Genomic DNA, 15,430 nt, shown 5'->3' on the forward strand with positions numbered 1-15,430 from the left:
TGTTTAGCTCATCTCTGAAAGTTGGTAGTAGCTAATATAAAAGAAGAGACCATTGTTCTGGACAAATACTCTTTTATTATCACATGCTCCTACTTAGAAGAAGGATTAAAGGCTAAGCCCCACAGGTGCCCCAGAAAAGCTTTGTGAAGGCATTAGAGAAAAGTTGTGTTGGTGTGTGGGAGATGGCTTACTGCCTAGGAGTTTTCATTTAGCAGTGAGTTATGCTGCCCAGAAAGGACCTGTGCTGAGCCTGACAACTAGGGAGAGGTAATCGCTGAGAGAAGGTAGGAAATAGCTGTTAGAAATAAGTTTGGAAATAAGAGGAAAGCATAGAATGGATACTCTTGGTCAAGAATACAAGGAAAAGATTCATACATGAGAAATGTTATATACCAAGCTTTGGGTTTGTGAGTTATTTATACTTGGTTTTGGATGATGGTTTCCATAATTTGATTGTATTAAGAATGTGTTACATACACAAGGGACAGCATTCCTAAAGTCTGTTATGAAAGATTTATGTTCACCTCATTACAGAGTTGTCCATTACAGACCCTTTTTGGATAGGAAGGAGTATTTTGTGGTCTCATTGAGCCCTTAAGCCAGTTTTTATTTAAGGATGATTTTACTATTAGTATATTTTATAAAGAATGATGATACTGGAAATGTGGACTAGTAGAGTCCAATTTTTTGTGTGTGTGTTGGTAAAATATATTTATTACTGATTAGGTATGTCTTCTTTTGGAACTTTTCTTGCAGGTCAAAGTTAATTGAAGTGAGTGCTGTTCAGCCCAATATTGCCAACTTCGGGAGGTCCTTGCTGGGTGGCTACTGCTCTTCTTATGTGCCTGATTTTGTTCTTCAAGGAATTGGGAATGATGAGAGACTCCGTCAGTGTTTAGTGTCAGATTTGTCTCATGCTGTGCAGGTAAGTGACCTTCACTGCTCTTAAATTTATTTAGGACGAACTCTGTTAACCAGTATAACCCAAAATTGCCTTATTTTTGGTAACACTTCAGTGTGTAATACAATTGTTGTTCTCTAAATCCATCACTTTATATGCAAAAACCTGCATGTTTGTACCTGTCATTGTGAAAGCAAGTAGAGAGTTCCAGGAATCTATCAAACTGGAAATCAGAAAATACTGTACGTATTCATAGATGTTCATCACTAGGTTATTTATAATTTCAAAATATTGCAAATGCTTAAATGTGAATGGAATTAATTTTCATTGCTGGTATATAGTACAATTGATTTTTGTATATTGCTGTTGTATCCTGCCACTTTGATGAACTCTTTTATTAGTTCTCATAGTTTTTTTGTGTGGATTCTTTAAGATTTTCTATACAGGCTCATGTTATCTTCCTTTCCAGTCTGGATGCCTCTTTTTCTTTTTCTTGCCTGATCGTACAGGCTAGAACCTTCAGTACAGTGTTGCATTGAAGTGCTGATAGTGGACATCCTTGTTTTGTTCCTTTTCTTAGGGGGAAAACATTGAGCCTTTAATTATTAAGCATGATGTTAGCTGTTAGATTCTTATAAGATGCTCTTTATCAGGTGGATAAAGTTCCCTTCTATCCCTAGTGTTTCGAGTTTTCTGTCCCCCACGCCCTTAAATCATGAATGAGTGTGGGTTTTTGTCAAATACTTTTTCTGTGTCTATTGAAATGATCGTGGGTTTTTCTTCTTTAAACTGTTAATGTGATAGATTACATTGATGGATTTTTAGATGTTAATCCAATCTTTGTATTCCTAGGTGGGAAAAAACCCACTTGGTCATGGTATATAGTACTCATATAGCATATGAGTTGACTTTTGTGTATGGTGTAAGATAGTGGTCCAGTTTCATTCTTTTGCAATGTGGCTGTTCAGTTTTTTTTTTTATTAATTAATTAATTTATTCATTTTTGGCTGTGTTGGGCCTTCTTTGCTGTGCGTGGGCTTTCTCTAGTTGTGGCGAGCGGGGGCTACTTTTCGTTGTGGTGTGCGGGCTCCTCATTGTGGTGGCTTCTCTTGTTGTGGAGCATGGGCTCTAGGCACGCAGGCTTCAGTAGCTGCAGCATGCCGGCTCAGTAGTTGTGGCTCCCAGGTTCTAGAATGCAGGCTCAGTAGTTGTGGTGCAAGGGCTTAGGTGCGGCATGTGGGATCTTCCCAGACCAGGGCTCAAACCTGTGTCCCCTGCATTGGCAGGCGACTTCTTAACCACTGTGCCACCAGGGAAGTCCCTGTTCAGTTTTTTAAGCACCATTTATTGAAGAAACTGTCCTTCCTCCATTGTATATTCTTGGGTCCTTTGTCATAAGTTAATTGAGCATATATACATGGGTTTATTTCTGTGTTCTCTATTCTCTGTTGCTCAACTTTTAAAACAACTTTTCTTCATTTTATTGTTATAAATAACACTGATACTCTTGCTGTGTTTTATGAATTTAAGATGATTTCTTTATGCTAGATTCCCAGAAATGAAGTTACTGTCCAGTTTTTAAGATTAGAAGTATTTTCATGTTCTTGTTACATGTTTTGTAGTTTCTTTTCCAAAAGACAATACTAGTTTGAACAGCAGTTTGTAATGTCCCTAAAACCTGTTCCCTTTACAACATTGGGGTTCGCTCTCTTCTTTTAAAAAAAAGAAAACTGGCTAGTTTTGAGGAAGGTACACTGAAGTTGATTTGGTACATTTTGAGTTTAAAAGTGCATTCTGCAAGGCCATGTTTGAATGCCTAGAAGGCAACTGAAAAAATCAGGTTTTATAATGTGGTGGAAATCTAGGAGTATCTGCTAGAGAGGAGATACTTAAGGATTTGGGAGTTTATGTATTGAGATTCTGGAAATGCCTGGGAGAGAAAAAGGGCTGGTAGGATTGTGGATACATTCGTATTGTAGAAGTTATGGAACTCAGAGAAAAAGGTTTAAAAAATATTAAGCTTTAGATTCACTGAATTTAGGTTCATATGAATTCCCATTCATGTACTTTAGATTCATATGAATTCCCATTCATATACTTCCTATTTTGTGACTTGGAAGTATTTGAGGCTGGATACAAACTTAGTATTGTGGAGGTGACTACTATAATATGTCAGTTGAGAATATGCTCCCGTGGGGTGTAGGCTGTTTTTTCCAGAAGTTGATGATGAAGTGAAAGGACTGAAATTGGTTCAATTGAAATTTTATCCAATTAGGACATTGCTTATAATAATCCATTGTGTGAAAACAAGCAATTTCAGAATGAATGACTGGCACTGCCCCCTTTTTTCTTTAACAGCTCCTAAAGTGAGTTTGATTTGGATTATTTCTAATCTCAAACTTGGGATTTAGACCCTTCTTTCTTGGGAAACTACTGATGTGGGCTCATTTTCCTTTTTCTTACCAAAAAAATAGCTTTTAAAATCTTAGCCACGTGACTTTTTGATTGAGGAGCTATAAAGTTAATTTCTAAAGTGCTTTTTAACCCTTTAAAGTAAAAGGTGTATTTCATAGCAGTTTCCCCATTATCGGTTTAGACATTTCCTTGTGAGGATAGTAGATGAACACCCATCATAATTCTCATCTCCTAAAGATGCCCACTGCTTCTGAAAGTAGTATCTTCCTTTAACAGTTTGTTTTCCACTTTAATTATTTGATCATATCTCCTGTCTTATTTTTCTTTTATAATCACAGAGGTAGTTATGTTAAATATATATTCACTATTGTTTCTTAAAAAAGTAAGATATACCTTACATCTTTAGGTATATATACCCTTTCCAAAATTATGTTTCAGTAATGAAGTTGATGAATAGAAAAATGTTATATCCTTGGTAAGAGTTGAATAAGAAATATTTAAGTACGATTTTATAAAAACAAATATAAAGTTTAGAGTTCCATGGAAAGTCTTCACAATGTATCTTTCCACGCTTCTTACTTGCCATTCTCTTCTTCCCCACTTCTCCGTATCATTTTTCACAAATTTGGTTACATCCATCTACTTCTATCTTCGAGTCTTCTCATGATATTCCCTCTTACAGAATCATCCATATTCCTCTCCCATTTTTCGCTAAGAATCCTAAGAATCGCTAAGAATCCTAAGAATCGCTAAGAATCAGTGTCATATCCCTATGTCCCTTCCACTGTGTAACTACCAGTCACACAGAACCCACTCTTGCCCTCCTCTGGTACCACAGCACTTGGTTACTATTTTGTCTATTATGCAAGTATTTTCATAGCCACATGTATTTATCTCCCTCATAAGACTGTGAGCTCCCTTCTCTTTGTTTCCTTAGCATTGAGCAAAAAGCTTTATTCAAAGTGGTTATTAACTGGGCAAAGGGATATCCTTTGGGGGTGCCAAACTTGGGTTTATCCAGGAATAAACTTACATTCTTGCTATGAAATTTTAGTAATAGTAAAAGTTATAAAGGAAAAAGGCCATTGGGTTCAAGATTGTAGTTTATATTTCAGTCTTATTGTTGTTAATTCATTTGTCCAGTGGTGAAGAAATCCTTACCTTTCCAAATACAAAAAAAATTAAAGTATTGAGCATTTCTTTCTTATGGTGGTGCTGTGTACTTAATTGTCATTTTTGGCCTTTGTGTGTAAACTGTGGGAAACCAAGGGCACAGCCATATGCCTGTGGTCCTTTTATCCGTGTACGTGAGTTAAAAATTTTTTTTTCACTATGTGTTAAATTTTCTAATTATAAAAGTATCCTTTAGGTGAATGCTTCTGATAGAAATTTAAACAATATATACAAAGCAAAAAGTAAAAATCCTTCTTCATACTCTTAATATTCCATACTTCTTCACAAAGATCTTTATGATAGTTTGATTTGAGTATTTTCATTCTTTTTTCTATACATTTGCATTTAGATATAGATGGTAAATTTTTTTTTTTTAAATATTTATTTATTTATTTTGGCTGTGGTGGGTCTTAGTTGTGGCATTCGGACTCTTAGTTGCAGCATTCATGCGACATCTAGTTCCCTGACCAGGGATCAAACCCAGGTCCCCTGCATTGGGAGTGCAGAGTCTTACCCACTGGACCACTAGGGAAGTCCCCTGATTTTTAAAAACATAATTGGGATATAATGTGTGTGTGTGTGTGTGTGTGTGTGTGTAGTGACTTTTTTTTTTTCCATTTAACCATGTATCCTGGAGAGACATGTTAGTACCTGTTGATTTGTCTCCTTTTGAACGGTTATATCCATACTCTGGATATACATCTGTAAAACAGAAAAAACCTGGCATACGTAGCCAGGAAGGGATAATCAAGGGATAGCCTCTGAGGTGCTCAAGGAAATTAATGCCTGACTGGATGGGGTAGTTAGCACAGAACCTTATCATTGACTTCTTCATATGAATTTATTTCCTACTGATTTTTAAAATATTTAACTCTCTCAAGGTAAAAACATTTTCTTTCAGTTGCCTGGCACATAGTTGGCACTCAGTAAATTTGTTGAATGAATGAATGATCAAAATACTGGTGAAATTCAAGTTCTGGGTTAAAGAATACAAAGTTCTGGTAATGAACCTCTACCTATGATGACTTCTGTAAAATATCTCAGGGTATTTGTTATTAAGTTACTTTACTATTTCACTCTTCACTGTCAAGGTTTCTTTGGCAGTAGCTCTCAGAATTTCATATTCTTTTATTTTGTTTTTGTCTAGTATCTCTTCCTTGCCCATCCCATTAACATTATCTTTGAAAACTTTATTTATCATAAGATGATGTCTTCTTTTTTTCCCCAGCATCCAGTATTGGATGAACCAATAGCAGAAGCTGTCTGTATTATAGCAGATATGGATAAATGGACTGTTCAAGTGGCCAGTAGCCAGAGACGAATGACAGATAATAAATTGGGAAAGGAAGTGTTGGTTTCCAGTCTTGTTTCCAATCTGCTTCATTCCACTCTTCAGCTTTATAAGCATAACTTGTCTCCAAATTTTGTAAGTATCTGTAAGGCTTGAATTACTGTGAGCACTGTGATAGCTAACTTAACCCTATTGTTATGTATGTGCCTACATTGAATACTACTGTTAGCTTCATCATTGTTTTCCTGAAAGAAGGTGTTATGGACTGAATGTTTGTGTTCCCCTAAAATCCATATTTTGAAGCCATAACTCCCCAGTGTGATGGCCTTTGGGAGTTAATTAGGGTTAGATTAGATCATTAGAGTGGGGCCTTCATGATCGGATTAGTGGCCTTAGAAGAAGAGGAAGAGAGAGATTGTGCTCTCTCTACCATGTGAGGACGCAGGAAGAAGGCAGCCATCTACTAGCCAGGAAGAGAGTTCTCACTAACACTCAGCCATGCTGGCACCCTGATCTGATCTCAGACTTCCAGTCTCCAGAACTGGGAGAAAATAATTTTCTGTTATTTAAGCCATTGAGTCTGTGGTACTTTGTTGTTGCAGCCCAAGCTGACTAAGACAGAAAGGGATGTGTACGTGTCTATATAGTCTGTGATTTCAGCAGCCAGAATTTAGTGCCTTACTTAGTATCATGTGAGGTATGGCAATGCAACATCCCTAAGCTCTGTGCAGAATGCCAGTGAATTCTATATCCTCATTTTTGTGTTAGGACTTTGGATGATCGCTCTTTATAACACTGGTAACCTCTTACTGAAGACATCATTTCCAACTTTCAAGATTCTTTCCTTTTCTTGTTAGGAGAACTATAATATAGCATAGTTAAAAACCTTTGTAGATCAACATGACAAAGGCCATATATGACAAACCCACAGCTGACATTATACTCAGTGGTAAAAGACTAAAAGTTTTACCCCTAAGAACAGGGACAAGACATGGATGCTCACCTCCACCACTTTTATTCAACATAGTATTGGAAAGTTGTAGCGAGAGCAGTTAGGCAAGAAAAAGAAACAAAGGCATCCAAATTGGAAAGGAAGAAGTGAAATTATCTCTGCTTGCAAATATGATCTTATATGTAGAAAACTTAAAGATTCCACCAAAAAAACCCTGAGAGAGCTAATAGATGAATTCAGCAAAGATGCAAGATAAATCAGCATGCAAAGATAGTTGCATTCCCATAAGCTAGGAATGAACAATCTTGAAGAGGAAATTAAGAAAGCACTTACAATAACATTAAAAGAATAATTACTTAGGAATAAATTTAACCAAGGAGGCAAAAGACTTGTACACTGAAAACTACAAAACATCTCTGAAAGAAGTTAAAGACATAAATAAATGAAAGACATCTCATATTCATGGTTTGTAAGACTTAGTATTATTAAGATGATAGTACTGAGATGAAGTTGGAGGACTCACACCTCCTAATTTTAAAACTTAATACAAAATGACAGTAATCAAAACAGTGTGATACTAGCATAAGGACAGACATAAAGACGAATAGAATATAGTATCCCCAAAATAAACCCTCACATAATATGGTCAATTGGTTTTTGACAAGGAAGCCAAGACTGTTCAAAGGGGAAACAAGTCTTTTCAAAAAATCATGCTGAGAAAACTGGATATATACATGCAAAAGAATGAAGTTGAATGCTTACTTTATTATGCCATATACAAAAATGAACTCAAGCTTAAATCTAAACTTAAACCTAAGCTCAAGTACTAAAACTATAAAACTCTTTAAAGAAAACATAGGGGGACTTCCCTGGTGGCGCAGTGGTTGAGAGTCCGCCTGCCAATGCAGGGGACACGGGTTTGTGCCCCGGTTCGGAAAGATTGCACATGCCGCGGAGCGGCTGGGCCCATGAGCCATGGCCACTGGACCTGTGTGTCTGGAGCCTGTGCTCCGCAACGGGAGAGGCCAGAACAGTGAGAGGCCCGCGTACCGCAAAAAAAAAAAAAAAGAAAACATAGAGGATAATTTTCGTGATATTGGATTTAGCAGTGATTCCTTGGAGGTGCCATCGAAAGCACAGGCAATATGGGCGTCCGGAGCCTGTGCTCCGCAGCGGGAGAGGCCGCAGCAGTAAGAAGCCCGCGTACCGCCAAAGAAAAAAAAGCACAGGCAATAAAGGGAAAAATAGATAAATTGGGACTTCAACAAACTTAAAAACTTCTGTGTATCAAAGGACACTATCAACAGAGTGAAGACAATTGACAGGAGAAAATATTTGCTAATCATATATCTGAAAAGAGATTGATATCCAGAATACATAGAGAACTCCTACAGTTCAACAACAGCAAAGAAACTACTCAAGAATAGCCAAAGCAATCTTGAGAAAGAAAAACGGAGCTGGAGGAATCAGGCTCCCTGACTTCAGACTATGCTACAAAGCTACAGTAATCAAGACAGTATGGTACTGGCACAAAAACAGAAATATAGATCAATGGAACAGGATAGAAAGCCCAGAGATAAACCCACACACATATGGTCACCTTATCTTTGATAAAGGAGGCAAGAACATACAATGGAGAAAAGACAGCCTCTTCAATAAGTGGTGCTGGGAAAACTGGACAGCTACATGTAAAAGAATGAAATTAGAACACTCCCTAACACCATACACAAAAATAAACTCCAGATGGATTAAACTCAAAATGTAAGGCCAGACACTATAAAACTCTTAGAGAAAAACATAAGCAGAACACTCTATGACATAAATCACAGCAAGATCCTTTTTTGACCCAACTCCTAGAGAAATGGAAATAAAAACAAAAATAAACAAATGGGATCTAATGAAACCTAAAAGCTTTTGCACAGCAAGGGAAACCATCAACAAGACAAAAAGACAACCCTCAGAATGGGAGAAAATATTTGCAGATGAAGCAACTGACAAAGGATTAATCTCTAAAATTTACAAGCAGCTCATGCAGCTCAATATCAAAAAACAAACAACCCAATCCAAAAATGGGCAGAAGACCTACGTAGACATTTCTCCAAAGAAGATATACAGATTGCCAAAACACATGAAAGAATGCTCAACATCAGTAATCATTAGAGAAATGCAAATCAAAACTACAATGAAGTATCACCTCACACCAGTCAGAATGGCCATCATCAAAATATCTACAAACAATAAATGCTGGAGAGGGTGTGGAGAAAAGGGAACCCTCTTGTACTGTTGGTGGGAATGTAAATTGATGCAGCCACTATGCAGAACAGTATGGCGGTTCCTTAAAAAACTAAAAACAGAACTACCATATGACCCAGCAATTCCACTACTGGGCATATACCCTGAGAAAGCCATAATTCAAAAAGAGTCATGTAGCACAGTGTTCATTGCAGCTCTATTTACAATAGCCAGGACATGGAAGCAACCTGCGTGTCCATTGACAGATGAATGGACAAAGAAGATGGGGATCCCATATATACAATGGAATATTACTCAGCCATAAAAAGAAACGAAATTGAGTTATTTGTAGTGAGCTGGATGGACCTAGAGTCTGTCATACAGAGTGAAGTAAGTCAGAAAAAGAAAAACAAATACTGTATGCTAACACATACATATGGAATCTAAAAAAAAAAAAATGGTTATGAAGAACCTAGGGGCAGGACAGGAATAAAGACACAGACCTACTAGAGAATGGACTTGAGGACATGGGAAGGGGGAAGGGTAAGCTGGGATGAAGTCAGAGAGTGGCATGGACTTACATATACTACCTAATGTAAAATAGGTAGCTAGTGGGAAGCAGCTGCATAGCACAGGGAGATCAGCTTGGTGATTTGTGACCACCTAGAGGGGTGGGATAGGGAGGGTGAGAGAGAGATGCAAGAGGGAGGAGATATGGGGATATATGTATATGTATAGCTGATTCACTTTGTTATAAAGCAGAAAGTAACACACCATTGTAAAGCAATTATACTCCAATAAAGATGTTAAAAAAAAAAGCTCAAAAAATAGGCAGAGGACTTGAGTAGACATTTCTCCTAAGAAGATATACAAATAGTCAATAAGCACATGAGAGAATGTTCAACATCCATTAGTCATTAGGAAAATGCAAATCAAAGCCACAGTGAGATACGATAAGGATGGGTGTGATCAAGCAAACCCTGAAAATAAAAAGTATTGGATGCGGAGAAATTGGAAGCCTTGTGTGTTGCTGGTGGGAATCTAAAGTGGTGCAGCTGCTGTGGAAAACAGTTTGGCAGTTCCTCAAAAAGTTTAACATTGCATTGTCATGTGGTCCAGCGAGTCTTTTTCTAGGTTTATAATCAAAATAACTGAAAGCAGGGACTGGGACAATTGTATGGTAATGTTCACAGCAGTATTAACTTGCAGTAGACAAAATTGGAAACAACTCGTGTCCATCAACAAATGACGTGTAATACATAGAATGGAATACTTTAGCCATAAAGAGGAATGAAATTCTTTTTTTTTTTTTTTTTTTTAAAATATACATATTACCACGTCTGTCCCTGGCGGGTCTTAGTTTTATTTTATTTTATTTTTCTTCACATCTTTATTGGAGTGTAAATGCTTTACAATGTTGTGTTTGTTTCTGTTGTACAACAAAGTGAATCAGCTATATGTATACATATATCCCCATATCTCGTCAGAAAGAGAAAAACAAATGTATGCTAATGCATATATATGGAATTTTAAAGAGCAGTACCAGTGAACCTAGTGGCAGGGCAGGAATAAAGACACAGACATAGAGAATGGACTTGAGGGCATGGAGACATGGGGGAAGGGGAAGCTGGGATGAAATGAGAGAGTAGCACTGACATATACACACTACCAAACGTAAAATGGATGGCTATTGGGAAGCTGCCGCACAGCACAGGGAGATCAGCCCGATGCTTTGTGACAACCTAGAGGAATGAAATTCTGATACATGATACAACATGGATGGAACGTTACAGTAAGTGAAACAAGCAAAATACAAAAGGACAGATATTGTGTGGTCCCACTTACATTAGGTATCTATAATAGGCACATTCATAGAAACAGAAAGTAGATAGAGGTTCCCAGGGGTGGTGGGAAGGAGGGCATGAAGGGTTACTGTATACTGGGTACAGAGTTTCTATTTGGGATAATGAAAAAAAGTTCTGGAAGTGGATAGTGATGATGGTGCACAACATTGCGAATGTACTTAAATGCCATTGAATTGTATACCTAAAAATGGGTAGTGTGGTAAATTGTGTGTGTGTGTATATATATATGGATGAATTTTATTATAAACATTTTATAGATTTTTTTTCACTTATTTTCAGCCTACATGAGCATTATACCACAAAATATGTACCACAAAACAATGTATGCCAAGAAATACATTCAATTGTTTTTTCTGAAGAAAAACAAAATGTGTTTTTCTTAGAAGCTTTAACAGCAGCTGGTTTCCATTGGGAAGAAATACTCTGCAAGAATTTAGTGTTTTAGCACCTGCACCTCATGCCTTTTTCCTCATACATATATATCATCCATTCACATGAAAAATCACCTATTAGTGAATTGATCAAGTTAATTGACAATAAAAAAAAATGTATATGTTTTAGTTTTTAATATTCCAGCTTAGAAACATTTCTAGTAAGGCCTATAGAGCACTCTCTGTGAGCTGTTGCAAAGTTTTTTTCTTTTGCTCTTCACAGGAGAATGCAGCCTTTCTAATTTAAATACATTTGTAATGTATTAATTTGAGTGTTTTATTTATCAAATTTGGAATAAAAACATATTTTTTTAAGTTCTGGATATGGGTAGTGGTGATACTTGCACAACATTTTGAATGTACATAATGCCTCTCAGTTGAACACTTAAGTATTTAAAATGGTAACTTTTATATGTAAAATGGTAAATTTTATATTATGTGTAATTTACCACGGTACAAAAATAACTGTAGACTCTAAATCTTTGATATGAGCTAGAGAAGGTTTACACTCCTTTAGCTAAGATTGCATGCTTTAAAAATGTGCTCCAGAGGGCAGACAGCAGAAGCAAGAAGAACTACAATCCTGCAGCCTGTGGAGCAAAAACCACATTCACAGAAAGATAGACAAGATGAAAAGTCAGAGGGCTATGTACCAGATGAAGGAACAAGATAAAACCCCAGAAAAACAACTAAATGAAGTGGAGATAGACCACCTCCCGGAAAAAGAGTTCAGAATAATGATAGTGAAGATGATCCAGGACCTCGGAAAAAGAATGGAGGCAAAGATCTAGAAGATGCAAGAAATGTTTAACAAAGACCTAGAAGAATTAAAAAACAAACAGAGATGAACAATACAATAACTGAAATGAAAAATACACTACAAGGAATTAATAACAGAATAACTGAGGCAGAAGCACTGATAATTGACCTGGAAGACAGAATGGTGGAATTTACTGCTGCAGAACAGAATAAAGAAAAAAGAATGAAAAGAAATAAAGACAGCCTAAGAGACCTCTGGGACAACATTAGACACAACAACATTCGCATTATAGGGGTCCCAGAAGGAGAAGAGAGAGAGAAAGGACCCGAGGAAATATTTGAAGAGATTATAGTCGAAAACTTCCCTAACGTGGTAAAGGAAATAGCCACCCAAGTCCAGGAAGCTCAGAGAGTTCCACACAAGATAAACCCAAGGAGAAACACACCAAGACACATAGTAATGAAATTGGGAAAAATTAAAGACTAAGAAAAATTATTGAAAGCAACAAGGGGAAAACGACAAATAACATACAAGGGATCTCCCATAAGGTTAAGAGCTGATTTCTCAGCAGAAACTCTACAAGCCAGAAGGGAGTGGCATGACATGTTTAAAGTGATGAAAGGAAGAACCTACAACCAAGATTACTCTACCCAGCAATAATCTCATTCAGATTCGATGGAGAAAGCAAAAGCTTTACAGAAAAGCAAAAGCTAAGAGAATTCAGCACCACCAAACCAGCTCTACAACAAATGCTAAAGGAACTTCTCTAAGTGGGAAACGCAAGAGAAGAAAAGGACCTACAAAAACAAACCCAAAACAATTAAGAAAATGGTAGTAGGAACATACATATCAACAATTACCTTAAACGTGAATGTATTAAATGCTCCAACTAAAAGACACAGGCTCGCTGAATGGATACAAAAACAAGACCCATATGTATGCTGTCTACAAGGGACCCACTTCAGACCTAGGACACATACAGACTGAAAATGAGGGGATGGAAAAAGATATTCCATGCAAATGGAAATCAAAAGAAAGCTGGAGTAGCAATACTCAGATAAAATAGACTTTAAAGAATGTTATAAGAGACAAGGAAGGACACTACATGATGATCAAGGGATCAATCTAGGAAGAAGATATAACAATTATGAATATATATGCACCCAACATAGAAGCACCTCAATACATAAGGCAACTGCTAACAGCTATAAAAGAGGAAATTGACAGTAACACAGTAATAATGGGGGACTTTAACACATCACTTACACCAATGGACAGATCATCGAAACAAAATTAATAAGGAAACACAAGCTTTAAATGACACAATAGATCAGATTTAATTGGTATTTATAGGACATTCCATCTAGAAACAACAGAATACACTTTCTTCTCAAGTGCACATGGAACATTATCCAGGATAGATCGCATCTTGGGTCACAAATCAAGCCTCAGTAAATTTAAGAAAATTGAAATCATATCAAGCATCTATTCTGACCACAATGCTATGAGATTAGAAATCAGTTACAGGGAAAAAAACATAAAAAACACAAACACTTGAAGGCTAAACAATATGTTACTAAATAACCAAGCGATCGCTGAAGAAATCAAAGAGGAAATCAAAAAATACCTAGAGACAAATGACAATGAAAACATGACGATACAAAACCTATGGGATGCAGCAAAAGCAGTTACAAGATGGAAGTTTATAGCTATACAAGCCTACCTCAAGAAACAAGAAAAATCTCAAATAAACAATCTAACCTTACACCTAAAAGAAGTAGAGAAGAACAAGCAAAACCCAAAGTTAGTAGAAGGAAAGAAATGATAAAGATTAGAGCAGAAATAAATGAAATAGAAACAAAGAAAACAGTAGCAAAGATCAATAAAACTAAAAGCTGGTTCTTTGAGAAGATAAACAAAATTGAAAAACCATTAGCCAGACTCATCAAGAAAAAGAGGGAGAGGACTCAAATCAATAAAATTAGAAATGAAAAGGAGAAGTTACAGCAGACACCGCAGAAATACAAAGCATCCTAAGACACTACTACAAGCAACTCTTTACCAATGCAATGGACAACCTGGAAGAAATGGACAAATTCTTAGAAAGATATAACTTACCAAGACTGAACCAGGAAGAAATAGAAAATATGAACAGACCAATCACAAGTAACGAAATTGAAACTGTGATTAAAAATCTTCTAAGAAACAAAAGTCCAGTACCAGATGGCTTCACAGCTGAATTCTATCAAACATTTGGAGAAGAGCTAACACCCATCTTTCTCAAACTCTTCCAAAAAATTGTGGAGGAAGGAACACTCCCAAACTCATTCTATGAGGACACCAAAACCAGACAAAGATACTACAAAAAAAAATTACAGACCAATATCACTGATGAATATAGATGCAAAAATCCTCAACAAAATACTAGCAAGCAGAATCCAACAACACATTAAAAGGATCATATACCATGAGGAAGTGGGATTTATCCCAGGAATGTAATGATTCTCCAATATATGCAAATAATCAATGTGATACACCATATTAACAAATTGAAGAATATGGTCAAACCATATGATCATCTCAATAGATGCAGGAAAAGCTTTTGACAAAATTCAACACCCATTTATGACAAAAACTCTCCAGAAACTGAGCATAGAGGGAAGCTACCTCAACATAATAAAGGCCATGTACGACAAACCCACAGCAAACATCATTCTCAACGGTGAAAACCTCAAAGCATTTCCTCTAAGATCAGGAACAAGAGAAGGATGTCCACTCTCACCACTGTTTTTCAACATAGTTTCGGAAGTGCTAGCCACTGCAATCAGAGAAGAAAAAGAAATAAAAAGAATACAAATTGGAAAAGAAGAAGTAAAACTGACACTGCAGATGACATGATACTATACATAAAGAATCCTAAAGATGCCACCAGAAAACTACTAGAGCTAATCAATGAATTTGGTAAAGTTGCAGGATACAAAATTAATGCACAGAAATCTCTTGCATTCCCATACACTAGTGATGAAAAATCTGAAAGAGAAATTAAGGAAACACTCCCATTTACCATTGCAACAAAAATAATAAAATACCTAGGAATAAACCTACCTAGGGAGACAAAAGACTTGTATGCAGAAAAGTATAAGACACTGATGAGAGAAATTAAAGATGATACAAACAGATGGAGATATATACCATGTTCTTGGACTGGAAGAATCAATATTATGAAAATGACTGTACTACCCAAAGCAATCTACAGATTCAGTGCAATCCCTATCAAATTACCAATGGCATTTTTTATAGAACTAAGCAAAAAATCTTAAAATTTGTGTGGAGACACAAAAGACCCCGAATAGTCGAAGCAGTCTTGAGGGAAAAAAACGGAGCTGGAGGAATCAGGCTTCCAGACTTCA

At 36.6% G+C, this 15,430-nt stretch overlaps 1 protein-coding gene across 3 annotated transcripts in view; it reads left to right on the top strand.

Moving 5' to 3' along the window:
• FNIP1 (folliculin interacting protein 1) overlaps positions 1 to 15,430 on the top strand; it is a 132,302-nt gene that overhangs the window by 110,280 nt on the left and 6,592 nt on the right. For all 3 annotated transcript variants that reach the window (XM_004279881.3, XM_004279882.3, XM_049707230.1), the window contains 2 exons: positions 757 to 925; positions 5,718 to 5,915. In XM_004279881.3, the coding sequence (XP_004279929.1) occupies positions 757 to 925; positions 5,718 to 5,915 (367 nt within the window). The remainder of the gene's footprint in view (positions 1 to 756; positions 926 to 5,717; positions 5,916 to 15,430) is intronic.

This window comes from Orcinus orca, chromosome 3 (assembly GCF_937001465.1).
Source record: "Orcinus orca chromosome 3, mOrcOrc1.1, whole genome shotgun sequence".
Taxonomy (NCBI): domain Eukaryota; kingdom Metazoa; phylum Chordata; class Mammalia; order Artiodactyla; family Delphinidae; genus Orcinus; species Orcinus orca.